Genomic DNA, 27,450 nt, shown 5'->3' with positions numbered 1-27,450 from the left:
AATACGCAAACTTTAATAAGTATTACATGTAAGAAGTTTTATAGCACTATTTGATGTAATTTATGTTTTCACGTTCTTACGTTTTAATTTCCTTTACCGCCAAGGACGTGCCGTGAGGAAAGTCAGTTTCTAGGAAAATAATAGCTAAGCTTTTTTTTACCATATGTGATTGCTTTTATTTTTCAATGATAATAAAATTGTTGTTTAATATGTAGTATTAAATAATACGAAATTATAACAATAATAATTATATACTATAGATAGATTTCAGACGAGAGAAAAGAAACAAAACAAATCAAGAATTAATAAAAAAAAAAAAAACGTTAAGAATAAAAAAGGGCTTGAAATATTTACGTTGCATACATTAATGGAACTATCTAATTTACATTTTAAAATAAATAAAATAATACTTACAATAAGAGAAAATAAAATAAACTATAAAAACTTAAGCCTAATTATATTAACAAGCGATATTAACGTATTTTTTATTATGTAGTTCAATGTTATGCCGCTAAAACATAATTGCGAAGGGCTTTTGTTTGTTTGCATGTACAAGTTACAAATTCTTTGTAATGATTATTTAAGTTCTTGAGCTTATCTCTAACTTATTACATAAAAAAATTTGGTAGAATCAATGTAAAATATCTAAAACAGAAATGTTATTATATTTGAACATAACTGAATACTTAAAAATCGTACGTACCTTATTTGGCATGTGAAGATATACGCCCTTTTTGAACAGCATCATAGCGCAATCAGCGTGACCGTTTAAAGAAGCTATGTGCATCAACGTGCTACCATCTTTTGTTCTTTCAAAGATAGATGCCTTGAATTTATCAGCCAGAAGTTCTATGATTGCTGCGTGGCCATTCTCAGCTGCCAGGTGCATTGGAGTCCGATCTACAGCAAAAGTTTTACCATGAATGTAATTTTTAATTAATTAATTAAATTACGGTGAATAAAAATGCTTTCGAAGTTTATTCCTTTTAAAACGATACGTGGTATAGAAAACGAGTGTGCTTTAGACCACACGACTGAAGTAAAACATCTGCATATTAGGCCTGCACTGTGTCTTAGATATATGATACTGCCTATGAGAGAAAGAGAGAAAGAAAACGTTTTCGCACACCTCTCTTTCTAGCTCCGTTCGCGTCACCCGATCACATTTTTCGTAACGCCCTCGTTACGCATTCACCGGCTTACTCCCTAAGTAAACGTGCGTAAAGAAGCTTTACTTAAAAAAAAAAATTGGGATGTGAAATCTTGTAAAACTAACAATGAGTGTATTAAGCGTCCGAGTAATCACGCTTTGTGTGACTTTTTACCGTGCATCGTCTGTTGTATGAATTATGAATGAGATTAATATATTGTTTAATAATACTTAAAACTTCAATAATAGTAATAGTTCTTAAGAATTAAACTCGAGTGTCAGAACTGACAAACATATTTTTTTTATTTGAATGATTTCTTGTGGCTTATTTTAATAAACTTAAGGTACCTGTGCCTCGTGCGATGTAAGGCGTAATTTGAAGCTAATCGTTTATTGAATTTCAGAATTGGATTCTCATTTACACGACACAAATTGTTTTCACCGACTGACAAAGGGTAGTTTTGGTTTTGGAGCTAGTGTTTTGCATGTTTTATATTGTTCGTTGAGTCTCAGAAAGTAATATTTATAAAAAAAAATAATAGGAATCTTTTATTGTGCAGGTAACGCGAAAAAAAAAAACATAGATTTTAATTGTCTTTCAATTTTTTTTAATTATATACTTATATATACATTATTTTAAAAATGTTTTTGTGATATCTTAATTTCTCAGTTGTTTAAGTTTTACAAAAAAAAAAAAAATCTAAACTACACGCACTACGTCTTTCATTAAAGTATTTTTTTACTTCCCAAGTTTTTTTTTCTATTTACCGTAAACAGTCGCAGTATTTTAGCTACTTTACAAAGTGTATCCAATAAATACAGGTTCACATTTTGTTCATTTAGTTATATGGTGTAAATTACATCAAGTTTATTAAAAAAATCTACCCAAAGTCGAATCAGTACAGACTTAAAGTAGAGTGTCACTATATTGTTTAATTGTAACGTTGATGATAGCCTCTGAAAATTTGTATTAATAGAAGCTTTAAATCACTATGCACAAGTCTTGAATTTGAAATGTGGCTTAGTTTAACTTATTACTAGTATTCTAGACCTCCTAACTACCGTCTCGAACTTAGTATATAATGATTACTTGTATTTCTGGTACTGCTAATTACCGTTGGTCATCGACTAATATTCGCATAACATTTTAGTCACCTTCATTATCAGCAATGGCCGCGTTAGCTCGGACCCCGTAGAAGTACTTTACAAGTGCTTCGTCTCCTTCCGCAGCTGCTATGTGCAAGGCTGTTTGACCAGAACCGTTCACAGCATCCACTGCTGCACCGTAATCTATCAGAATACGTGACATGTCCACATCTCGTCTTCGCGCTGCTAAGTGTAGTGCCGTGTCTCCGGCGGGAGTGGAAGCCTGAGTAGAATTGTTTTATATCAACTTGATAGCTGTTATTTGAATAAAAATAGATAAATATAAGTTAATATTACATGTATGTGTAAAAAAAGTTGAAGTGTTTTTGTCTAGAACTAATTGTAGAACTTATAGTTAGATGTCTGTATAATGTATTAAAAGGTTAACTAACTTTTGGACGGCATCATTCATAACATTTTAGATTAGGAAGAATTGTACATACTAAATGTGTTTTGGGATGCAGTTTTTGCAAGACGCATGAACTAATATACTGACCAACATTATCTACGATAGTTTTTATAGTAAATATTTGCACTTGTATATAGATATTGACATACTCCAAGAGATTGCTATGATAATTTAGTAGGCGTCATACGTACCTTAAGCTGCTCTGCCGTTTGCGCACTGAGCAGCTCCCGGACCATGCTCTGGTTACCAGCTTCCACCGCTAACAGCAGCGGGATTTTTCCTCTCTGGAATACCATGTCGCGAATTAGTTTTTTCCACTCCTTTTGGCGCGCACGCTCTTTATTCAGCTCTATGAAACTGAGCTCTAGTTTTTGCAAATCCCTAGACTGAAGATTTGGGGGAGGACTGCGTATGCCCGAACGGAAACTTAATTTTGCACTGGTGGGTACATCCCTGCCATTATCGGACATCGTGAAGGTATATCCGAATAGTTATTCTCACCCACGCTTAAATCCACACGATGCAGTGTCTATGCACGAACTACTCACGCTAGTGCGGTATGCCACAGCACGGAGCTTCCGAACCGTCACGACGTCAACAATACTTTCGACTTATGTGCATCGCAATCTTCATAGGCTTTTCAATATAACATTAAATCGAACGGCATTCGTTACTCGCATGCAATAGTTAAGCTGACTTACGATGTCTAGATCTTCGCCCGTTGTATACATACTCGGTTCTTCATTAGAACTATTCTAAGAACACAAAAGGAGCGTTTGAAGACATGGTAAACCTGCCTTTCTCTAGTCGTGTCGTAGGGCGGACTGAGACTTATTGTATTAAAATTACTAATTTTGAATTTCAACGTTATAACTAATATTCCGCGACTGATTTGCATTGTAAATTTTACGTTGTGACGTGTACTCGACGGCTAAAGCTCGGCGGATAATTAGCTAGTTTCTATTCGTCGGGGTGGTGCGTTTTCATTGTGCCGGTATGTCGTTAAAATGAAAACCGTGTATTCATTTCTTGTGTGACCCTTTAATTAAACTAGCTAACTAAATTTTAGTAGCGTGATGCGTCAGGAAGGTATGTTGAATTTGTGATCAATCTTTTCATCACGACACGAAAATTTGTAAAAGCCGTGCAGTTTTAGGAAAAAGTTTTGTTTACAAGCGAATTTAGAGGGGTGTGCCGTCGGGGATGGTAGTGCCAGGAGACAGGCGACTGCACGCGATCGTCATCACCAACGCTGCATCAGTGCTATTCACTTCACTACTAGCCAATCAAAACTCTAAAATCAACGACATAAAGATTGTAATTTATTGTCTTCCGTGAATTTTAACAATGATGTATATGATAGGTCGTTTTTGTTTATGGGCGATTAGTGATGATAAAATAGGTTTACGTTATGTTTAACTAACATTTACGTATGTATTGGTATGTATCCATTGTACCTTCAAAATTAAGTTCTTCATATTATCATTTCAATTAAAACTATTTTATAATAATTATTATGATTTGTAGATTGTTGTAATACATGTTATAAAAACTATTGTTTAGATATTTTACAGCAGACGTATGTACATTACTTCTCGTTACAAAATATATTTTAACCGATACAATGTTTCTAAAATTGAGTTAAATATGATTTTTTTGTACCTTTACGACCTTTTGTTCTTCCTAATATATCTCTAACTTATACTTACCCCATCTACTCGCAGCCTTATGTCCTTGCCGGCAGCTGTAAGTAAAGCTCGTAGTATGCTGGTCGCGGTTCCCGTTTGTCTGCTTGCTACTAAATGCACTGCTGTTTGTTGTCGACTCTGTTTTAAAAATATATAGCAGTTTTAGTGTTACATTTTTTCGCTTCAGCCTGTAATATCGCACTACTGGGCATAAGCCTCTTTCCCTTTGTAGGAGAAGGATCAGAGCTTAATCCACCACGCTACTCCAATGCGGTTTTGGTGGATATATTCCCTACTATGAGTAACGATCGCTATCAGGTGTACATGATAACAACCGGGACCGACGGCTTCACGTGCACTCCGAGGCACGGTGGGAAGACCCACAAGGACTGCACAAACACCCAGACCACGGCAAACACCTGTATGTCCAATACAAATGTTTGTCATGTGTGGGGATCAAACCCGCAACCGCCAGCGCAACAGGTATATTCCATGGCTGTAACCGTTGCGCCAACGCGGCGTCTACACGTTACATTTTTTAAGAATTAACTATTATTATTATTATTAGCAGTATATTATACTATAGTATATTTACACACACAGATTAAGTTTTGAATTGTAGATCAAATTATATTATTATAAAATATATACACGATTTTTAACTTCAAAAAAGGAGGAGGTTACTCAATTCGACCGTATGTGTGTTTTCCGGGATAACTTCGTCGTTTATGAACCGATTTTGATAATTCTTTTTTGTTGGAAAGGAGATATCTTAGGTGTGGTACCATGATAAGGAAACCAGGATCGAAAATCCCCATAACTTTATATTGGGTGTACCGATGTTTATCGTGTAGTAGTCACATTTAAATTTCGTCGAGACCTGATTAAAACTTATATACAGGGTGTTTGGTGGGGTGTTGGACAAACGGTCAGGGGAGTAAGGGGGGGTCATTGCCAATATATCTGGCCACTTAACTAAAGTCATTGCCCTTTTATTTTTTTTTTCATGCAGCATTTAATTGTTTTTTACAAAATCTCCAGAATTCATCATTCAAACTCACAAAAGACAAAAAAAATGTGTTACGGACCCAAATTATTTTTATGTCTTTTTTTTGAATAAATTCCCAACATTTTGAAACCATATTTGTAAGTGTAACATGAAAAAATACGAAAATATGGGCCTTCAAAGTTTTTAAGAGTTGCAAAATTTTACCAAACTACAAACTTTAAAGTGATATAAAAAAAAAACCAAACACGATAGGGTTTTAACTATTTTTTTTTAAATATCCTGCATTTATGTCCTTTCTAACAATGTATCATTTGCTATCAAAAAAAAATTTTGAGTAGAGATATTTACGAAAACATAACGCGCGGTCAAAAATCGCTTACTTAAATAATCATAATTGGTAAGTAAAGTCATGTGTATTTAATAAAGAAAACTAAAAAGGTTTTCTGAATTGAGTTTATAAAAAAACAAGGGATTATTAAATTTCTCTAATGACGACCAAGAACCAGTATCACGCTTGTAGGCAGGCCTCCCTCGAGATGGACCGAAACGACGGTGGACAAAAAACTAATAATAAAATTTGTTTAAAATGATACAATGAATCAGTCTCTAGTTTCTATCACGCAGTTAAAAAAACCTGTTTTTATTCAAACCCCTAGACTACTGTGCTGTGATTGGCTAAGTAGTTTTATGTCTCGTTCGTTAGAGAGAGTAACAAAGTTCCTTATCTATTTCTGTCGATCAGTCCGTCTTCAGATCGGTCAGATTTATTTTGCACACTGATATTAAAAATGAAAACTTTTTAAAAAGTATCTTATGGACAGACGAGTCTAAATTCACTCGTGAGGGAATACTCAACTTACATAACCTACATCATTGGGCGCGGAAAGGTGAAAATCCTAAATTAAAGAAACTAACACGCTTCCAAAGAAAGTTCTCAGTAAATGTGTGGGCAGGAGTAATTAGAAATAATGTGATTGGGCCGCATTTCTTACCAGACAATTTAAACGGAGATAATTATTTGGAGTTTCTCCAAAATGATTCACCGGAACTCACATGTAATTTGCCAATAATAGAAGAAGATAGGCCCATAATTTTCCAAAATGACGGATGTCCTGCCCACTGGCGCCTGACAGTTAGGGAATATTTAAACGAAGTATTTCGTAATTCCTGGATTGGTCGCGACGGTCCTATACCATGGCCTCCACGCTCCCCAGACCTTACTCCAGTCGATTTTTATGTCTGGGGTCGTGCGAAGGAACTCGTCAATACGGAAGAAATACAAAGACGCGACCATTTGAGAGAGAGGATTATTGATGCATTCGACCTTTTGAAGCAAGAAATGCTGATGGCCACTACGACGACGGAAATAAGAAAAAGATACCGTGCTTGTATTAAAAATGGTGGCCAACAATTTGAACAACTTTTATAATAAAAGTCTTGTTTTTAATTTTGTTTTGTTTTTATTTAGTGTTTATTAATGCCAAACAATGCTAGGAGGTCTGCCTACAAGCGTGATACTGGTTCTTGGTCGTCATTAGAGAAATTTAATAATCCCTTGTTTTTTTATAAACTCAATTCAGAAAACCTTTTTAGTTTTCTTTATTAAATACACATGACTTTACTTACCAATTATGATTATTTAAGTAAGCGATTTTTGACCGCGCGTTATGTTTTGGTAAATATCTCTACTCAAAATTTTTTTTTGATAGCAAATGATACATTGTTAGAAAGGACATAAATGCAGGATATTTTAAAAAAAATAGTTAAAACCCTATCGTGTTTGGTTTTTTTTTTATATCACTTTAAAGTTTGTAGTTTGGTAAAATTTTGCAACTCTTAAAAACTTTGAAGGCCCATATTTTCGTATTTTTTCATGTTACACTTACAAATATGGTTTCAAAATGTTGGGAATTTATTCAAAAAAAAGACATAGAAATAATTTGGGTCCGTAACACATTTTTTTTTGTCTTTTGTGAGTTTGAATGATGAATCCTGGAGATTTTGTAAAAAACAATTAAATGCTGCATGAAAAAAAAAAAAGGGCAATGACTTTAGTTAAGTGGCCAGATATATTGGCAATGACCCCCCCTTACTCCCCTGACCGTTTGTCCAACACCCCACCAAACACCCTGTATATATAATATTTTAGACTAGCCCGTTGGCGCAGTTTGTAGTTACCCTATTCTCTGCTAAGAGGCGTTGTGGGTTCGATTCTCAACTCTGGGTGTGATCTATGTATTTATTTATAGTTATACATCGAAAAAAAAACATGTAGCTATATCAGCCGGCTGTTACAAATATGAAGTTGCTTCGATATGAACAGACGAGCGTGTGTGATGATCTGGTAGATAGAGTTTGGTGGTAAAAGAAATATTGTAAAATAGATATATATTATAAAATTTTATCGGGTTAATACTATCATACGTCAGACCATATTATAAGCAGCCAGAAAAAACAGACGTTGTTCTTAAACCTATCTGCAGTATTGGACAAGTAAACAAAAGACAAAAAAATGCCAGTAATTATTTTGTGTTTTGTTTCCGAAGTTAGTCAACACGTTTGAGAAACGGTCACAGCACTCGCTCATGGCTGTTGCGCTGATGGTCACGGTTGTGATCCATATGGCAAACATTTGTATTGGTCATACTGATGTCTGGTATGGTCTGGACTTTTGTGCTTGTATATTGTGTGTGTAACCTGATCTCCGACACAGGAGTCAATCTTAGTGGGAGGTAAAAATTTACTACAATATCAGTGGATTTATTAGTCCAAACTCACCCCTCCAGTCGCGAAGGGATCCACTCCTCTCTTGGACAGCAAGAGTTTGACGATGTCCTCTCTCGAGTACATCGCTGATATGTGAAGAACATTGTAGTTGTCCTGTTGAACACAATCACATGTTAAAATAATAAACATTTGCGATACTATGCGTTTACTTCTTAAGAAATATAGGGCCCGTATTATGAAAAAATTTGGGAAGTGAGAATGTGTGAAACAATTGAATCTGAGATTGACATTGTTCAGCGCTTTCAGCTGTTTATGTAAGATCATTTATATATTACTCGTAAATACGCTAAGGTTAAGATGTTTACCTCCCTTCTTAGAAAAAACCTCACAATTACTCCACATAAATTATATATCATTTTATAGATAATTGCTTGCTCTACCGGCATCAAGAAATAAAAAAATTATTATAGCTTTTGTTTTTGTAATTAATTAATTATCCTATTAATATTATAAACGCGAAGTGAAACAACTTTTTTAACTTTTCAAAGTACTTTTCCTAACGTTACCAAGTTATTCGAAACTACCCGACGTCTGACACCTCAGTCCTCCCGTGACCATAGTTGATGTAAAGTAGGTATCCGAAACGTTGGGCATCTAAAAAAGTTAATAAATCTCGATAAAATCCGAAAAAAGTTTTTTCATTTCAATAAACGCGAAAGTTTGTATGTATGGATGTATGGATGTTTGTTACTCTTTCACGCAGAAACTACCGAATGGATTTTAATGAAAGTTTACAGTAATATAGTTTATACATTAGAATACCACATAGGCTATAATTTTTTGAGATAGTGTGTGAATTCTCCAAAATATAATGATAATTGTCAAGTAAGTCGGAAAAAAATCTTCCATATGCGAGCTATTCTGGCGTACGCTGCAAAAACTGTGGAGTTTACATATATATAATGTATAGGAGAAATGTTTATCTTAATTAGGTAGTCCTACAAAAAAGTCCGTGTTAGCATATATCTATCTTTTATGAGTAAGCCAAATCAGTGAACCATAAATACCTATAATAAAAATTGATAATACATTTCTAATACACATTTGGTAGTAACAAATTGATTTTTATATCAAAATAAATACTTTTATTAAACTTCTTTTGTTACACTACATCATTTAGACGATAATTAATCTATATAAATAAATAAAAAACCAAAATAACATAAGGTACATATACCAAAATAACATTTCTTACAATGTTTGTCTGTCTGTGTATTTGTCCCAGCTAATCTTTGAAACGGCTGGACCAATTTTGACAGGAAACTCACTGGCAAACCTGATGTAGCAAGGAGTAGCTTAGGCTACTTTTATTTTATAAATTTATTTATTTTTTGTAACTCGACGAACTGAACGTTATTACTTTTTTGTTAAATTCCACGCCACGAAGTCGTGGGGCCAGCTAGTTATATATAATATATACACTGAGACACAATACAGCAATGCTGCCATCTGATGGCACGATGCTGCATCGGTGGTAGCTTTACTTTTACAAATATAATAATTGATTTTTAAAGTTTTAATTTGTAAAATGACGATCCGAAAGTGCTATTGGAGCCTATTTGAATAAAGCTGTTTTTGATTTTGATTTGATTTTGAAATTTTGAAAAAACGTCTACATGATTGACGGTCGGTAAATTTTTTGTTTCATTTGAAATCAACTCATGTATAAATACTTTTTGTAATTTTGTAAAGTGATAATTATTATGATTATTTAGCACACACGGGTAGAGCTAGTATAGATATATCAGCATACCAGCATTTACTCTACGAGTAGTAAGCGTCAATTTATATTTTGATTTTAAAGAGTTTTACTATTTTAATTAATTATTATTTAAATTACATCTGATGTATGGATGGATATTTGTAGTTGTGCAAATATTTCTTTTTGGTCTGGTTGTCTGTCTTTGTCAGTCTCCCCACCTTGTCTTGGAGAGAACATTAAGCAGACGGTCTCGGTTGTTATCATTAAGGTTAAACAAGTCGCTCGTCTTTCCATACAAACGTATAACAGTAACTACTACAATGTTCGACGTTGACCATTCAAAATTAAGGACAATATCAATTGATCTCGTCATTATCTATGTATGTATGTACTCAAAACCGTAAAAAAAGTGTACATTTAAAAAATACAAGCTTCTAAACTTTCGTATTTCAACACTGATTTTAGCCCAACTTTGGGCGAAAATAAATAGTATACGGAGAAAGAAAACTCTAAAATAAAGCCCATACCGATATAGTTTAGTTATTCAAAAGCGGAAATAAATTTATTTCGAAAAGATACATTTAGTAGTTTTTCTATAATAACTGTTATGCTAAAAGTCTATTCACATTTTTTTACGCGGTCGTTTTAGTTATGAATCTATGTGCCTTTCAACCTACGCGCGGGGAGTGGGAGGGAAGGCAAGCGCCGCGCCATCCGCGCGCGCGGCTTTACATTATTATTAAACAATGTCTTGTTCTGCTGCCTGTCTTATTATTACTTTGAATTCCCATTTTGAGTGAAACATACGTTGCGTTTGAATTTTGACTTTGTCTCGCTAATCGCTATTATTAGTACAGTGAAGGGAAGTGACTTGTATATTGTTTCTCTATAAAACAATCAATAATAATAATAATAATTATTATTATTATAAATTCTTTATTTGACCAAATACTGTACAATTTTATAATCCACCAAACTGCGTGACAGATTATCGGCGGAATTAATGCTTGTCAATCATTGATCTATTGTTTTTAACCGACTTCCAAAAAAGGAGGAGGTTCTCAATTCGACTGTATTTTTTTATGTATTTTACATCAGAAATTTTGACCGGGTGGACCGATTTCGACAATTTTTTTTTTTAATCGAAAGGTGGTGTGTGTCAATTGGTCCCATTTAAATTTATTTGAGATCTAACAACTACTTTTCGAGTTATATCTAATAATGCGTTTTTACTTGATGCTTTTTTCGTCGACCTACGTTGTATTATACCGCATAACTTTCTACTGAATGTACCGATTTTGATAATTCTTTTTTTGTTGGAAAGGGGATATCCTTAGTTTGGTACCATGGTAAGGAAACCAGGATCTGATGATGGGATCCCAGAGAAACCGAGGGAAACTCTCAAAAATCCGCATAACTTTTTACTGGGTGTACTGATTTTGATAATTTTTAATTTAATCGAAAGCTGATGTTTATCATGTGGTCACATATAAATTTTATCGAGATCTGATAACTACTTTTTGAGTAATCTTTGATAACGCGTAGTTACTTGACTATTTTTTCGTCGATCTACGTTGTATTACTCGTCGATGTAATTGAAGTCGGTTTTTTTTTCGTTTGCGAGCAAACACAATTATTTACATATCAATGTTGTCAATAAGTAAAGTACCTTTTCTAGTCGTTTACTAAGTTCTTAGTAACCTGCCAGCAACATTTTACACAATAACTAAATAGGTTTAAAAGACTCGCAAATTTTTATGAATGCTGTGAACATAGCCTCGAATGCGAATCTGATATAGGTATACGCTGACAATTGGTGGTCCTTGCTAAACCGTTCACAATATTTTTTTGACAAGAAATAGGCAACAGTCGCGTCGTTGTCGCGTGTCGCGGCAGTAGGTACATCAAAGGTAGACAGACGTATTTACGTAAACATGAATGCTCTTATTCATTGCAGCGGTTGATTGTTCGTGTTAGCGCGAAATTTATAAGTAGTGTGAAAAATATTTTGTGTTTTTTATTATTATTGCGTTCTACAAGGAAATGAACTAGAAAGTAATCTGAAGTTAATTATTCTAAAAACTATATTTATTAGTTATACTATTTACCTAAATGATATCTTTGGGGCACTTGGGAGCAAGAGATTTAGGGTTTTATATAAATCATCGCTTTCCCTAATACTACGAAAAAAAAGAATTTAATCGAAATTTTGTTTTTATCGTGATTTATAGAAAATGGTTTACAATTGCGGTAAATTCCCTTTCCCTTTAGTTGTACCTAATTTGTAATCCTTGTAGGATCCTGTAGACAATGCGTACCTACCGCAGCGTACCTATGTAGCTTTAATTTATTTACTAGCTACATACATCTGACAACCTCCGTAGCGCGGTGGCTAAGTCGCCAGCTGAGGGACTCGTGAAGCCACAGGTTCGATCCCGCACGGCGCAACAAAAAAAATTTAGGCTAAAAACTTTAGATTATGGACCGTCGATTTATGGGGATTAGTGAGCATAATCTAAAGTTTAACCAGTATGTATATTCCGAGTCTAGGTGTGTATGTATTTATGTATGAATATTCTAGGATCACCACTCGTTCACTAGGTACATGGTAACATAACACAAGCCTTTGCTTTTAGTTAGTGTGATTGCTAGGGGAGGTTATTCTTTATTTTAGTATAGTTAGTAGTCTCATTACTTCCGAAAATTTTGACACTTTGAGACTAAATGAAGCACAGGAATATCTTCATAATATTATATTATACTTGGTACAAGTATAGCATAATATCAGTAGTTCGGCTGGAACTGAAATCTCGAAATCTACCTATCAGATCTGATAAATATAATAATTATACAATACAATTAATCTTTATTGCAAACTAAGTAAAAGAGATACACAGGACAGGAAGACAAATAAAGATAAATAATACTAATACAGATTACGTTGTACAAAAATTATTTCCTTTGTTTTTTCCTACTCCTCAAATCATATAAATCAACTTCAACTATCACCAATTAGTAGGTAAGTAATATTTTATACATTACTAGCGACCCGCCCCGGCTTCGCACGGGTGCAATGCTGATACTAAATGTACTACAGAATGTCTTTGCTATTGTTTTTATTATTACTTATTTTGGCACGCGCCGCCGGCTGTCCGGCCGTAGTACCGCCGCAACCGTTATGTCCTTGCAATTTAAATTTGTAATATCTTCGAAAATATTCATTTAAATTACATGCTGTAAAGAGCTATATTGATCTATATTAAATGCATAGTGTATTGAAGATACTTAATGGAACAAGAATTAATGCTGTATTGCTTAAAATTGCTTCGTAAATAAGACATTATTTCTCGTAAAAAGTAAAGGATAAAAAATGGTTTATTGTGGGTTATCCCTAAGAGATAGACATATACCATCGCGGACTTTTTTGTAGATCTTTTTAAGATCTACAATACTGTAGTACAATATTTTGATCCATCTCGTAGGGTTCTTCAGCCAGCGCGAGCGTTTGCAATGTAAGCGCAAAAAAATGTGTTTATTAACGACATCACATTAGAAACCTCTAAAATTATCAGTGTTTCTCTACTATATTATGCATGTATTATACATATAAAACATCCTCTTGAATCACCCTATGTAGTAAAATCGCATCAAAATCCGTCGCGTAGTTTTAAAGATCTAAGTATACATAGGGACAAACAGAGAGCGCGAAGCGACTTTGTTGTATACTGTGAAAGTGATAGCTCATATCTCAAAAATATCTTGAAAAGAAATAGGTAATTAATAATAAATCATAATCTAAAAAATGAGCCGCGCCGATGCCGACGCGCGCTTTATACCTACAATATAGGTATCTACCTACCGTTGCGCCCCAAATTATTTATTTTATGTTTTTTATTTTATTGTCATTGGTGTTCAAAAAATAAAATAAAAAAAAAAACATCTAAAGTAAGCAGTCTTGTTATGGGTTACCATGTGGCGATTTAATGCTAATAATGTGACTGGTTGTTTGATGTTTTTTGAGATTGAGATTATTTCAGTAATGTTATTATTAGGTATTTATTATTTATTTCTCTATGATAATACGTACTAATCTATTTCTTTTCATTTATTTATATTATGATATCTTTATATAAATAAAAATGAAATGCCAAAATGTATGTACACGCAATTTTTTTTTTCAGTTATATACTAATAATAATAAAAAATCTACATATTAACTCCCAGATGGATCCCAGATGGGATTCCCAGACTCGGAACTCACGAGACTCATAGTGGTGGCGGTTTAGCCACCGCGCTATGGAGGTCGTCAATGAGATCGTAAACGCATTTGCTAGCTTGTCACATGTACGCGCGCGATATTTTCTCACTGCTCTTCTCGGAGTCTTTCCCGTTCGCACACTATGTCAGGTGAAATAGCATTCATTTAGGCCTCGCCTACCAACGAGTTCGCGCCGTCGACTTGTTGACCCTTAACACCTGATAGCGATCGTTACTAATAATGGGAAATATATTCGTCAACCTGCAGAGGAGCAGCATGGTGGATTAAGCACCAATACTTCTACGTGGAGAAAAAACCTATGCCCAGCTGTGATGAGCTGTAGGATGTTACAGGCTGAATCAATCAATCGATCGATAGTTTTATTCATTAAATAGAACAATTTAAACATAACTCCCGTATACCCATTTATCACAGGACTTATCAGTCGGAAACGCAGGTTCGATCCCCGCTGGAACGGTCAATTTTTGATATGGTATTCAAAAATGTTTAGTACAAAGTAAAATTGAAAAGTAAAACGGAAAAGTGGTGACAAAATCTTCCGAATGGTTAATATTCATTTACGATTAGTCAGTAGCTATCTTTGTTATCTCTTTTGTAGGGTAGTTACACAATAAATACTGCTATCATTTAAATTAATAATAATTTTATAAGATTGTGTTGTTCTTACTGTGATTATTGTTTATTGAAGTACCAGAGGAGCATAAAGATGGAGACACCATCTTCCGAATAGTTAATACTAATTTTCTGATTGGTCAGTCGCCTTCTTTATCACCTATGTGCAGGATTGTCCTATAAATAATATAATAATTTTTAAACGTAGAAACAGCTATTATTATTTATTGCGCGGTTAACGTCGCTACTCGATAAGTGACGTATAAGTGATAAGTGAGATAAGTTATTCAATGTAGTTAAAAGTGTGTATTGTGAATGAATAACTATAGACTTGTAGCGAGAAATAAGAATTGCATTGAGTGTTTTCAGTCGTGTTCTATGGTACTATCTAGCTGTGATAATCCATTGAGTTGTGGAACGTCATTTCAGATAATTATCTATACGCATTCATTTATTGAAAATATATATTTATTGTCAATGACTTTAGCCGTTCCTTCTTCTCTTCTCTCGTAAGTATATTTGTAATTTTATATATTATATATGATTATATGTCTATACAGCGTGTCCGGTAATTAATGGATAATCCCGCAGGTGCTTATAGAGGAGCACAGAGCCAACCCAGAAAAAAAAAAAATAAACCTATATGCAACGGTCTAGGATTTATATAAAAAAAAAATTAAGTACGAAATTCGATACCTTTGTTCAAACTTTTGGGCACTACAGCTGCAAATTTAATAATAACGAATTGATTTTCTCTGGAAATAACCGTGGATAATCGGCTATGCTAACGCGCATTACAAAATATTTCTAGCCACCACTGTTTCTTTTTTTTAAATACTTAAAAATGAAAAATAGTGTATTCGAATGTTTTATAATGAAGTTTGAGCACCTGTTGTATAAAAAAAACGTAGGGGGACATAGGTGGCCAATAGTTTAAACAACATGCCCACTTCATAAAGTTTCTTAAATGGTATTTTACTAAATTTTTTTAATGTCAAATTACCGAGTTATTGCTACCTGTGTTTCTCTAGCCCTATTTTTCTTATAACTAAAACAAATAATAAAATAAGAATTTTATTTCGAAAATCAGTGAATTTCGAACGGAAACTTTTTTATTGCACAGATAATAGAGTAAGTCATCTACAGCCACAGATAAAACGTGAATACTATTATAACTTTATTTTTATATAATCACAACACCACTAAATGGACCAGGGTAAATATGTACAATCGCGGAGTGTAATTTATGGGGTTGGGGGGAAAGAGGGGGTTGGGGGGGAGGGAAGGAGGGTGGGTTTTCACCCCTCCGGCAAACTATTTTCGTGTAAACCCCGTTGTTACAGAGATATTGTGGTTAAAGTTTTAAGGTTAAATTTTTAAATCGGTCACTAGTTTATATTTATAAGGGGGAAAAGGGGGGTTGGGAGGGGTAGGAAGGGTGGGTTTCTACCCCCCTGACAACTATTATCGTGTAAACCCCAGGGTAAAAATATTCTCTTCAACTCTTCACTCGACTCTTCACTCGACTCTTCAGACACAGAAACACAAGGCTTCGGAAACGCCATGGTAAACTCACAAATTAAGGTAAAGCTTTAGATTAGGTGAAACCGAATTTCGGGACCGTGGGGGGAAGGGGGGGGGGGAGAGTGGGGAACGCTACCCCTGGTACCACTGTCACACCTCAGAACCCCATGGTTATGGAGATATCCATGGTTAAAGTTTTGAGGTTAGAAGAAGAATTTCGAAAGTTAGAGGAACGCTTGGCTCCGGCGCTGCGAGAAGTGCAGCCCTTCCGCCCCTCCCTCCGCGCCTCCGCGGCACAAAAAAACACTCTAGGGGTAGGACAGACCAAGACCACGTGGACAGTGGGATGCTCCGATTCGGTTTTGGGTATTTTTCGAATTTCTAAACCTATATTCTAGCCCGCAATGTTACTAATTTTATTAGAATATTATGTCTGACGCGTTATTTTGTTTAAAAGTGGCGTTATTTTGTTTAAAAGTGTCTATTCGTCAGTCGTTAAAGGTCAGTTCGTATCGTATTTTCATCTTACAGTAAAAATCGTTTTTACGTAAATTTGTTGGAAAATAACGCGTGATAGTCGCAGAACGGAGCATAAGTAAACTTACCGCAGCACCAGAATTAAGGTGGAGTCAAAAATAACAAAAATTTAACCTTAACCTTATCGTGTTTAATAGGTGTTATAATGAATAATTTTAGTTACGCGGACGACATGGTTCTGTTGAGCCCCTCGGTCAGTGGTCTTCGAAAATTAATAAAAATCTGTGAGGAATATGCTAAGGAGAACGGACTCAGATATAATGCTAAAAAGAGTGAAATTTTAATCTTTCGAGGTAAAAATAAACCATTAAATTTCAATCCTAATATACATCTCTGTGGAACTCCTCTAAAACAAGTATCTGAGTTCAAATACCTTGGCCATATTGTGAATGAACGCCTGGATGATGATAGTGATATCGAGCGCGAGCGCAGAGCTTTGTCTGTTAGAGGTAATATGTTGGCCCGTAGATTTGCTCGTTGTACGTCACAAGTAAAAGTAATTTTATTTAAAGCCTTTTGTCAGTCTTTTTACACGTGTAGTCTATGGGAGAATTACACTCGGCGAGCATATAGTGCTCTGCGTGTACAGTACAACAATGTGCTGAGGGTTTTGTTGAAGAAGCCTCGGTACTGCAGCGCGTCGGCAATGTTTGCGGATGCTCATATAGATGATTTCTATGCGATCATGCGCAAGCGGACCGCGTCCGCAATGCGCAGATTAATGAACAGCTCCAATAACCTCCTCAGCACATTGGCTGTAAAGCTAGATAGTCCCCTCTGGAGACGCTGGGATGGTGCACACGTAGCTGCGAGGGAAGCTTAAAGAAATAAATTTTGATAGCTTTTACTTTTTTTATAACTAACATAGTTGTTAAGAATCATTGTAACTAACATTTAATTATAATTTTGATTTCAATTTCGATTTTGTCTTGATTCTTAGTTTTAATTTTTGATTTTGGCTTTACGGTGATAATTTGTGATAATTTAATATATTGAAATTTTTTAAACTTAATTTAAATTGAATAAGTTATTTCTTCAGCGTTTCTATTGATTGGATTATGATTTTAGTTTTTAGTTTTAATTTTAATTTTGATTGAATTTTAATATTGATTTTTTTAAATTTTTTATTATTGTAATTTTGAATTTTAGTATTTATTTTAATTTTTTAATTTTAATTATTGTAATATTGATTGAATTTTAGTATTGAATTTGGTGATCATTTTAATTTTGGGTTTGATTGAATTTTAGTATATTGATTTTGAGTGTTATTTTTATTGATTTTTGACTTGGTATAATTTGTTTGTTTGTCATTTGTAACACTTGTTGGAACTAACATAGATTAGGAAAAAATTTAACTAACAAAAATATGGACATATGTCTGAAATAAATTATTATTATTATTATTATTATTATTATCCCTGTAACAACGGGGTTTACACGAAAATAGTTTGCCGGAGGGGTGAAAACCCACCCTCCTCCCCTCCCCCCCAACCCCTCTTTCCCCCAACCCCATAAATTACACTCCGCGGTTGTACACAATATCCTGGACCAGAATACTATAATAACTTCGTCGCTTCTGAACCGATTTTGATCATTCTTTTTTGTTGGAAAGGAGATATCCCAAGTGTGGTACCATGATAAGGAAACAAGGATCTGATGACGAAATCTCAGAGAAATCGAGGGAACCCTCGAAAATCGTAGTGATGACTAGTGCGTTTGTTAATTTTTTTCGTCTTCTTACTTTGTATTACTTGTCGATGTAATTAAAGTCGGTTATTTTTCGTTTGCTAGCAAACACAATTACAACCCACAATTTGCTTTCAAGATTGCTACTACAATCACTGGACCAAATCTGGTTCTAATAAAGTGAATGAAAAATAAATAAAAAACTTAAATTTAGATTTTTCTAACAACATAGTCGATATTACATTACAAAAGTAACACATATTTACACGGGTGTAATTTTCTCATTATCAATACCATGCCAAGCTATTCTCGACGCACGCCATGTCCCTTCTTGTTGCAAGATTGACTTGAATTAAACAAGTGCATCGCGTGATAGCAATCTCGATTAAATTTAATTGGAAGGAGTTAATATAGCTGAAGCGAAAATGATCACACATCGAACTTGAACAGACTTTCTTGGAATAGTAGGGTCGGATAACCCATTTACATACTCTAAAAGATAACTTATTACATCGTTTGCTCTTACTGAATTATGCTATTTAATACAAATGCATTGAGTGGAATCGTTAACAGCTCTACGATAACGTTTTCTTTTTAACTTTTTGTTTATTTTCCAAAGTAATAAATAATAATAAATTTTTTACACTCAAAGGCCCCCAGTAGGATTTTCTCCTGTGTCGGGGATCCAGAAACGCACATGCATAACCGCTAAGACCACGACAAACATCTATGTCGGCAATAAAAATGTCTGTCGTGAGCGGGGATCGAACCCGCGACCGACAGCGCAACAGCCAGTGATGTAACTCCACAAAAATTTCACGATTCATAAATTTCGAAGGATTCATCAGCCGTTATTTAGTGTAGCTTCTGAAGCCTAGGTAACCTATATTTTTATTGCCTCTATAGCTAATCCGACCCTGTAATACTGCCTTGCATTTTGAGGTCTATAATTTGCCGATTGCGTGTTGTAGTGGTCAAGCTGGCTACGTGTTACGGTTTTCGTAATGTCACGGCTTTTTATGATTCAAATATGATTCATAAACTACTTAGAAAACTAAGTTTTAATTTTGATTATACTAAGAATAATGGTTACGTCAGCTGTATTGTAGTAATAAAGACGATTCTTTTATTATTTTGTTTGTTAAAAAATTTACGAAAATAAAACGTAGTTTCAAATTGTAATTTTTTTGTTAATTTATAAAATTTCTATGTGATATTTATTATTTTGATTTTAATTTACATCTGATTACAGATCTACATAATTATTCTAGGTATTGACATGTCGTGAAAGTAGTTTCAATAAAACGGTAGGCTAAATTTCAATAAAAATGATAATAACAGGTCGCTAACTCAATACTTATCATCATCATCACTTCAGTCTATCGCAGTCCACTGCTAGACATAAGCCTCCACTAGTTCTCCCCAAAACGGCATGAGCTCATGTGGGTTGTCCATAGTCACCACGCTGGGCAGGCGGGTTGTGTTTCGCACCGAAGACGCTGCTGCCCGTCTTCGGCCTCTGTATTTCTAAGCCAGCAGTTGGATGGTTATTCCGACATCGGTCGGCTTTTTAACCGACTTCCAAAAAAGGAGGAGGTTCTCAATTCGACTGTATTTTTTTTTTATATATGTTACATCAGAACTTTTGACCGTGTGGAGCGATTTCGACAATTTTTTTTTTAATCGAAAGGTGGTATGTGTCAATTGGTCGCATTTAAATTTATTTGAGATCTAACAACTACTTTTCGAGTTATATCTAATAATGCGTTTTTACTTGACGCTGTTTTCGTCGACCTACGTTGTATAATACCGCATAACTTTCTACTGGATATACCGATTTTGATAATTCTTTTTTTGTTAGAAAGGAAATATTCCTAGTTTAGTACCATGATAAGGAAACTAGGATCTGATGATGGGATCCCAGCGACATCGAAGGAAACTCTTGAAAAACCGCAATAACTTTTTACTGGGTGTACCGACTTTAATAATTTTTAATTTAATCGAAAGCTGATGTTTATCATGTGGTCACATATAAATTTTATTGAGATTTGATAACTACTTTTTGAGTAATCTTTGATAACGCGTAGTTACTTGACTATTTTTTCGTCGATCTACGTTGTATTACTAGTCGATGTAATTGAAGTCGTTTTTTTTTTCGTTTGTGAGCAAACACAATTCTTAAGTTCCAAGGTTGTAGTGGAACTGTGTTATCCCTCAGTCGCCTCTTACATCACCCACGGAAAGAGAGGGACTGGTTATATTTTTTATTGCTGTAACCACACAGCAACTCACTTTTACAGAAGTCTAAATAATGAATTGCTCATTTTTCTTGCTAATTGAACGTTTAAACAGATATCATTTAATTTTATAGCACTTTATCTGTTTATGGAAAGAGGAAAATGTACCTATGGTGAATACGACTTGTTCACTGACAAAAGATTAGAAAAATTCGTTAAGAATAAAAAAAATGAATCAAAACTAAAAATAGAATGATGTTCAACCTTCATACTTAAAATATATATGCCAGAGACAGTTATTAATTTAGAACGAAAACGAAAGTTTTTTTAAACCTATTTAAACAAGCATATTGTTGTTATAAAATAAAACTGAAATTGTAATTTTGTAACTCTATTTCAGTGACGTAGTAGACGTCGTATTCACGGGCGATTGATCACATCTGATACGGCCCAGAATTCGTAAATAAATTAAATTATCTTGTGATGTTGAAATACATATTAATTAAAAAAAGTTTATTGATTAAAAGTCTCAACACAGTCTTTTGTGCAATAAACGTTATAATGGATATTTAGATAAGTCCTGTACTCTTTATCTATGTCCACTGTAAACTGCAATATTTTTCACGTGTAGAGTAGAACAAGGTGACCTCTATGATTGTAAATTGCCCACCCCTCTTATCAGATTTCAGACGGTGACCGCGTGTTACATTTGTTAGTGTGTTGCCCTAAATCCATACGTTATTATTATTTAACATTATTTTATAAAAAAAATATTAATTAAAATATTTGTTTCGATTTATAATGATATATATCTGTCAGCGAAAAATAAGGGATTCTTGTATTTTTTTCTTACAGAAATCCTTTTTTTTTCGCTGACAGAACGTTAAATAATTTAATTAATTGTTGATTTTGTTGATGAATGATTCCCGCCCCGAGTCTGTGTGTAATGTAAATATTTATTTATATATTTTTATATGTATTAATTATAAGTATGTTCATTGAAAAAAAAATGTAGTTATATACCAGTCGGCTGTTACCTATAACATTAAGTTGCTTACTTTAGGAACAGACGACCGTGTGTGTATTGTGTAAATAAATATTTATTTATTGATTTATTATTAATTAATTATAACTTACTAAACTTTGTTCGTAATTACGGTCGGTTTATATTGATGTCTATTGTTCCATCACTATTAATTATATCATGAAATTTTACCCTGTTATTATGGTCTATATTATTGCAATATTTTTGAAGATCAAAGATCGACATTGGTTTGCAAGTTTCACAGTCTTAATAACACACATACATACAACTCCACCGTAATTTTAATATGGGTGTGATATATTTACAAATAAAGTTATTATTATTATTATTATTATTATATATAGAACTTATATTGTATGAGTTTATACACTTAATGTTAACATATACTCGTATTCTAATATAATTCTAATGGTAAGGCACTTAGGTCCTAACCTAAGTGCCTTACTATTAGCGAAGACTCATGCATTGTAAATCTTTCACGTATAACAATTTAGATTTACACATCTGTTATGTAAAATTCTGTTTACACAGGTATATGCAATAGTAATCCGTGTATCGTAAAATAGTAATCCGTGGTAAACAGCGTTGGTGTTACGTTAAGTACTTTTTTGTTTATATTCTGTATGTATTGTAATACTATTTGTTTACAACGCTTTAGTCTGTAATATCCATGCTGCTCCAATGCGGGTTGGCGGATATATTCCCTACTATGAGTACCGATCGCTATTGGTGTAAATGATAACAATCGGGACTGAAGGTTTAACGTGCTCTCCGAGGCATGGTGGGGAGACCCACAAAAATTGCACAAACACCCAGACCACGGCAAACATCTGCATGGCCAATACATTTGTCATGTGCGGGGATCGAACCCGCAACCGCTAGCGTAACTCTAATTAATTAAACGCTTGAGACACAGATAAGAACCGACCGTTTATTTTAACACTTTATTTCAAACGTACATACATTATAATATTGTCGATACAAAATAGACAAAGAAAACAGTAACAGCCACAAACCAGTGCTGTGACCGTCGTGCCAACGCGTCGTCTTGTTTACCACAGTAAAAAGAAAAAAGGAAAAAGAAAAAAGAAATATAATAGTAAATTCATTTAACAAAAAAAAAGTTTTCTTTCCAAATCATTCTAGCATCCCTTTTTATCATTACTGCTCTACCTTTGAGAGTATTGTGAATATGCTATGTAGCTACGGTAATTAGAACCCTGAAGTTTATAGCCACCCCGTCTCTTCCCGTGGGTATCGAAAGAGGCGACTAAGGGATAACACAGTTTCACTACTGCCTTGGAACTTAAAAAGCCGACAAATGGCGGGATAACCATCCAATTGCTGGCTTTGAAATACACAAGCCGAAGACGGGCAGTGGCGTCTTCGGTGCGACAAGCCGAGCCCTGCGGTCACCAACCCGCATGCCTAGAGCGGTGACTATGGGCAAAACACTCGAGTTCACGCCATTTTTGACGTGAACTTGCGGAAGCCTATGTCCAGCAGTGGACTGTGATAGGCTGAAATGATGATGATGATGATATTGTGAAGCATAAGCTTATTACAATACCTACATAAACTTTCATACGCAAAAGACCGTTTAAATAGAACCAATAGATCCGAAGATTGGTATTTGAATAAATAAACTAACAGCATCATAATAGTCATTTGTGAAAATATAATTATAATTTAATTAATCATGCGTGTGGGTGTTTGTGCAGTCCTTGTGGGTCTCCCCACGTGCCTCGGAGAGTTAAGCCACCGATCCCGGTTGTTATCATTTAAACCTAATAGCGATTGTTACTCATAGGAGGGAATATATTCGTCAACCCCCATTGGAGCAGCACGGTGGATTAAGCTCTGATCCTTCTCCTACATGGGGAAAGAGGCCTATGCCCAGTAGTGGGATATTAAAGGCTGAAGCGTTAATCATGCATGAATCAACAAACAAATTAAACATAAACAAAGACCGGTTTATAAGAATAGGAGTTCAGAATCCAATTATATTACAAGAAGGATATGATCCATGTTATATCTATATTCTCAATTGTTGTTTATAGTAAAGGAGAAAGCAAATATCTTCTTTTATACATATATCCTTCACACCTGTTTTCAAATTTCCTTCATTTAAAATCAATTATAAATGTCTATTCCAGAAATCATTAAAATCATTTTGAATCGTGGTTTACAATTTTTCATTTCATTAATGTGACGCTACTACCATTTCTCGGTGTAATCTTCATTGGTCATTCATTATTCTTGAAATAAACTCAAATATAACCCTTTTAAATTCTTTAAGCCATTAACGCAATCGCCGTTCCTGTAGCACCTCCCCCTTCCTATTGCGAATGTTTATTTATGAGTTACAATACATATAATTGCAAAAGACTCGCTTGATAGAATTAAATGCTAAAAATGTGATAAGCAATTGTTCTGAAAAGTTTTTTTTAATGTTTACTTACATTATTTCTGGCTCCGACGTCAGACCCGAGTTCGATGAGTCTCTCTACAAAAGCTGTGCGATTGTCCTTTACGGCGTACATGAGTGGTGTCATGCCAGTTGTCTGAAAAGAAAAAAAATGAGGGTTATTTAAGGCCCAAATGATTATTGAAGTAGATAAAAATACAGACAGCGCTATTAATTAACAAATTATATTAAATATAATCATTTATTTAGTAGATTATTTCTTTTTGTCATATGTAAGCAAAATATCTATACACATGTAAATAAAACAAACGCAAAAACGCTAATAAAATATTGTCACTATATGAAACAAAGTCTGTCAACTCGACAGATACATACACAAGTACAGCGCTTATATAATGTCAACATATGAATATAAACGTAATAACAGGTAGCGTCGTCGCTAATATGAGGTTTTTCTGCTAATTAGATTTTACAAAAAAAAAGAACGCGTGTGTCAATTTCGACGCACGAATGGAGTTTTCCCCTTCAGATCGACTGTCTAAATAGGTACAAAAAGGCTTACTAGTCTAAGAAAAAGAAATCAGTCAAATCAGATTAAAAATTTCTTATTATCTCGATGTTGCAATTTTCAATTGAATTTTTGGAGTGAAACTTCTTTAGGCACATGAGGGTAAAATTTTTACGGAATCTAAGCATGTGTGTCAATTGGTCCCATTTAAATTTATTTGAGATCTAACAACTACTTTTCGAGTTATATCTTGACGTTTTTACTTGACGCTTTTTTCGTCGACCTACGTTGTATTATACCGCATAACTTTCTACTGGATGTACCGATTTTGATAATTTTTAATTTAATCGAAAGTTGATGTTTGTCATGTGGTCACATATAAATTTTATTGAGATCTGATAACTACTTTTTAAGTAATCTTTGATAACACGTAGTTACTTGACTATTTTTTCGTCGATCTACGTTGATGTAATTGAAGTCGGTTTTTTTTTCGTTTGCGAGCAAACACAATTATGTTGTAATTGCTTTAGAAACCGGTCGTAATGATGTCATTGATTTGATAAAATAGAAGGCTATCAGCAGTACATGAAATTTTAATTAACCAGTTAGTTCCTTAACGTTATATACATTTAAATTCATACATTATTGTTAGATTACATGTTTTACTTAAGGACCTGGTGGTCTAGAAAAGAACTGCATGAGTTTTTACAAAAAAAAAAAAAAAAAAATTAACTATTTTAAAAATAGCGCCGCGTTGGCGCAACGGTCTCAACCATGGATTGTACCTGTTGCGCTGGCGGTTGCTGGTTCGATCCCCGCACATGACAAACATTTGTATTGGCCATACATGTATTTGCCGTGGTCTGGGTGTTTGTGCAGTCCTTGTGGGTCTTCCCACCGTGCCTCGGAGAGCACGTTAAGCCATCGGTCCCGGTTGTTATCATGTACACCTGATAGCGATCGTTACTCATAGTAGGGAATATATCCGCCAACCCATATTGGAGGAGCGTGGTGGATAAAGCTCTGGTCCTTCTTCTACATGGAGAAAGAGGCCTATGCCCAGTAGTGGGATATTACAGGCTGAAGCGAATAAAGATGGTGTTGAAGTCAGTCTCTTTAATAATAAACCTGGGTGGCGCGCGATGATTTAACTCTTCTATGGGTGTGAAATAAAGAAACAAAATGAATTTTTAATCATTATAAATCAACCTTTCGCAGAACGTAAAATGAAAAACAAAAAAAAACAAAATAGTTTTTAAAAAAATGGCGCGTTCTTGAAATTTGCAGGTTGAAAATTTCTATTTTTTAATCACGTTTTGTATGTGAAAAAATAAAAATATTGAAAGCAAAAATTTTATTTTTCGTCCTTCGATATTATTTTACGTCCTTCGATAGCTGTTAGTATATTAAATAACATATTAAAATTTGAAACGAATCAACTGAGTAGCTTTTGAGATAGCAAAAGTAGTTTTGAGATAAACCCATTAAAAATTTTAGTCAAGGAAATTCTCAAGAAAATCAGATTTGAACGTATACTTACTATTCACAGCTATTTCAGCACCATATAGTGGTGTTTCTTTAAAACTCTTCAACTGCTTCAGTTTTTTTAACTCTCGGAACAAAAATATTTCTCTTCTTTCTTCTTTCTTAGGTAAAGAAACTGAAAAAGATGCGTTCCACCGAACAGCAGAATTACTCACTGGACCGACCGGCTCGACTTTAACCGGTGACGACTTTTGCCTGATCTTTTAAATATGTTTTACGATATGAAATAAAAAAATTAAAGCAGTAAAGAATAAGGCTACCCTCTTTCTTCTAGTGGATCTAGTAAGAGGCGACTAAGGGATAACATAGTTCCACTACCACCTTGGAACTTAAAAAGCCAACCGATGGCGGGATAACTACCCAACTGCTGGCTTTGAAATACATAGGCCGAAGACGGGCAGCAGCGTCTTCGGTGTGACAAAGCCAACCCTGCGGTCACCAACCCACATGCCTGGAAGTGGACAAGTGCACGAGAGTGATGCTGGGTGATAGGGTGGGTACTCGGGGTGGCTAAAATCGTCATGAGCTACCCGGACATTGGAGGGGCTTTCCGGACTTGGAGGCTACCGACACTGAGATAAACAAACGGAATTTCCGGATGGGGCAAGGCAACTCACATAGTCAGGAATTTCGATGAGGATGTTGAAGTTGTAACTACGACCACCGTTGAGGCAGGGAAAGATTTTAAGCAGATGATCTTAAGGAAGCTGGCACACCACTATAGTAGTAATGTGGCCAAAACGAAGGTGCGCACTATAGGTCATTGTTGTCCAAATGAGGGCAGGGAGGCTTCGAATCCACGATAGTGTCTCGCATGCAATGGTCGCGGTAACTAGAGACACCAAACCCTGTGTCTATTACACTGACGACAAGGACGACGCGATCGGCCACTTCGACAGAAGGTGATTAGATACATTAGTGACTTCGGATCGGCAGTCCTGGGACTGTCTGTGAACCTAAGATGTTGTCCGGATCTGACGTGTGTTATCTGTTGCGATTTCTTACTTGATTTATTTTGGTTTACGTTTTATATTTTTATTTTGTAGTTGCAGAATATAATTCAGTTTATATGGTCAAAATGGTAATAGTCTTGTTTCATTTTCTTGCTTTTAACCATATATCTTCGTTAGGTTGTTGCTTCGTTAGGTTGTTTCAACC

General features: G+C 34.7%; 1 protein-coding gene across 1 annotated transcript in view; it reads right to left on the bottom strand.

Moving 5' to 3' along the window:
• The window catches only part of LOC123655883 (serine/threonine-protein phosphatase 6 regulatory ankyrin repeat subunit B), a 66,762-nt gene that overhangs the window by 16,555 nt on the left and 22,757 nt on the right, over window positions 1–27,450 (bottom strand). The window contains exons 2-7 of the mRNA XM_045591628.1: window positions 24,274–24,375; window positions 8,181–8,282; window positions 4,415–4,531; window positions 2,897–2,989; window positions 2,306–2,519; window positions 704–900 (exon numbers count right to left, since the gene is read on the bottom strand). Of these exons, the coding sequence (XP_045447584.1) occupies window positions 704–900; window positions 2,306–2,519; window positions 2,897–2,989; window positions 4,415–4,531; window positions 8,181–8,282; window positions 24,274–24,375 (825 nt within the window). The remainder of the gene's footprint in view (window positions 1–703; window positions 901–2,305; window positions 2,520–2,896; window positions 2,990–4,414; window positions 4,532–8,180; window positions 8,283–24,273; window positions 24,376–27,450) is intronic.

Source organism: Melitaea cinxia, chromosome 8 (genome assembly GCF_905220565.1).
Source record: "Melitaea cinxia chromosome 8, ilMelCinx1.1, whole genome shotgun sequence".
In the NCBI taxonomy this organism is placed as follows: domain Eukaryota; kingdom Metazoa; phylum Arthropoda; class Insecta; order Lepidoptera; family Nymphalidae; genus Melitaea; species Melitaea cinxia.
The sequence above is the reverse complement of the archived record's forward strand: the minus strand, read 5'-3'. Positions and strand labels throughout refer to the sequence as shown.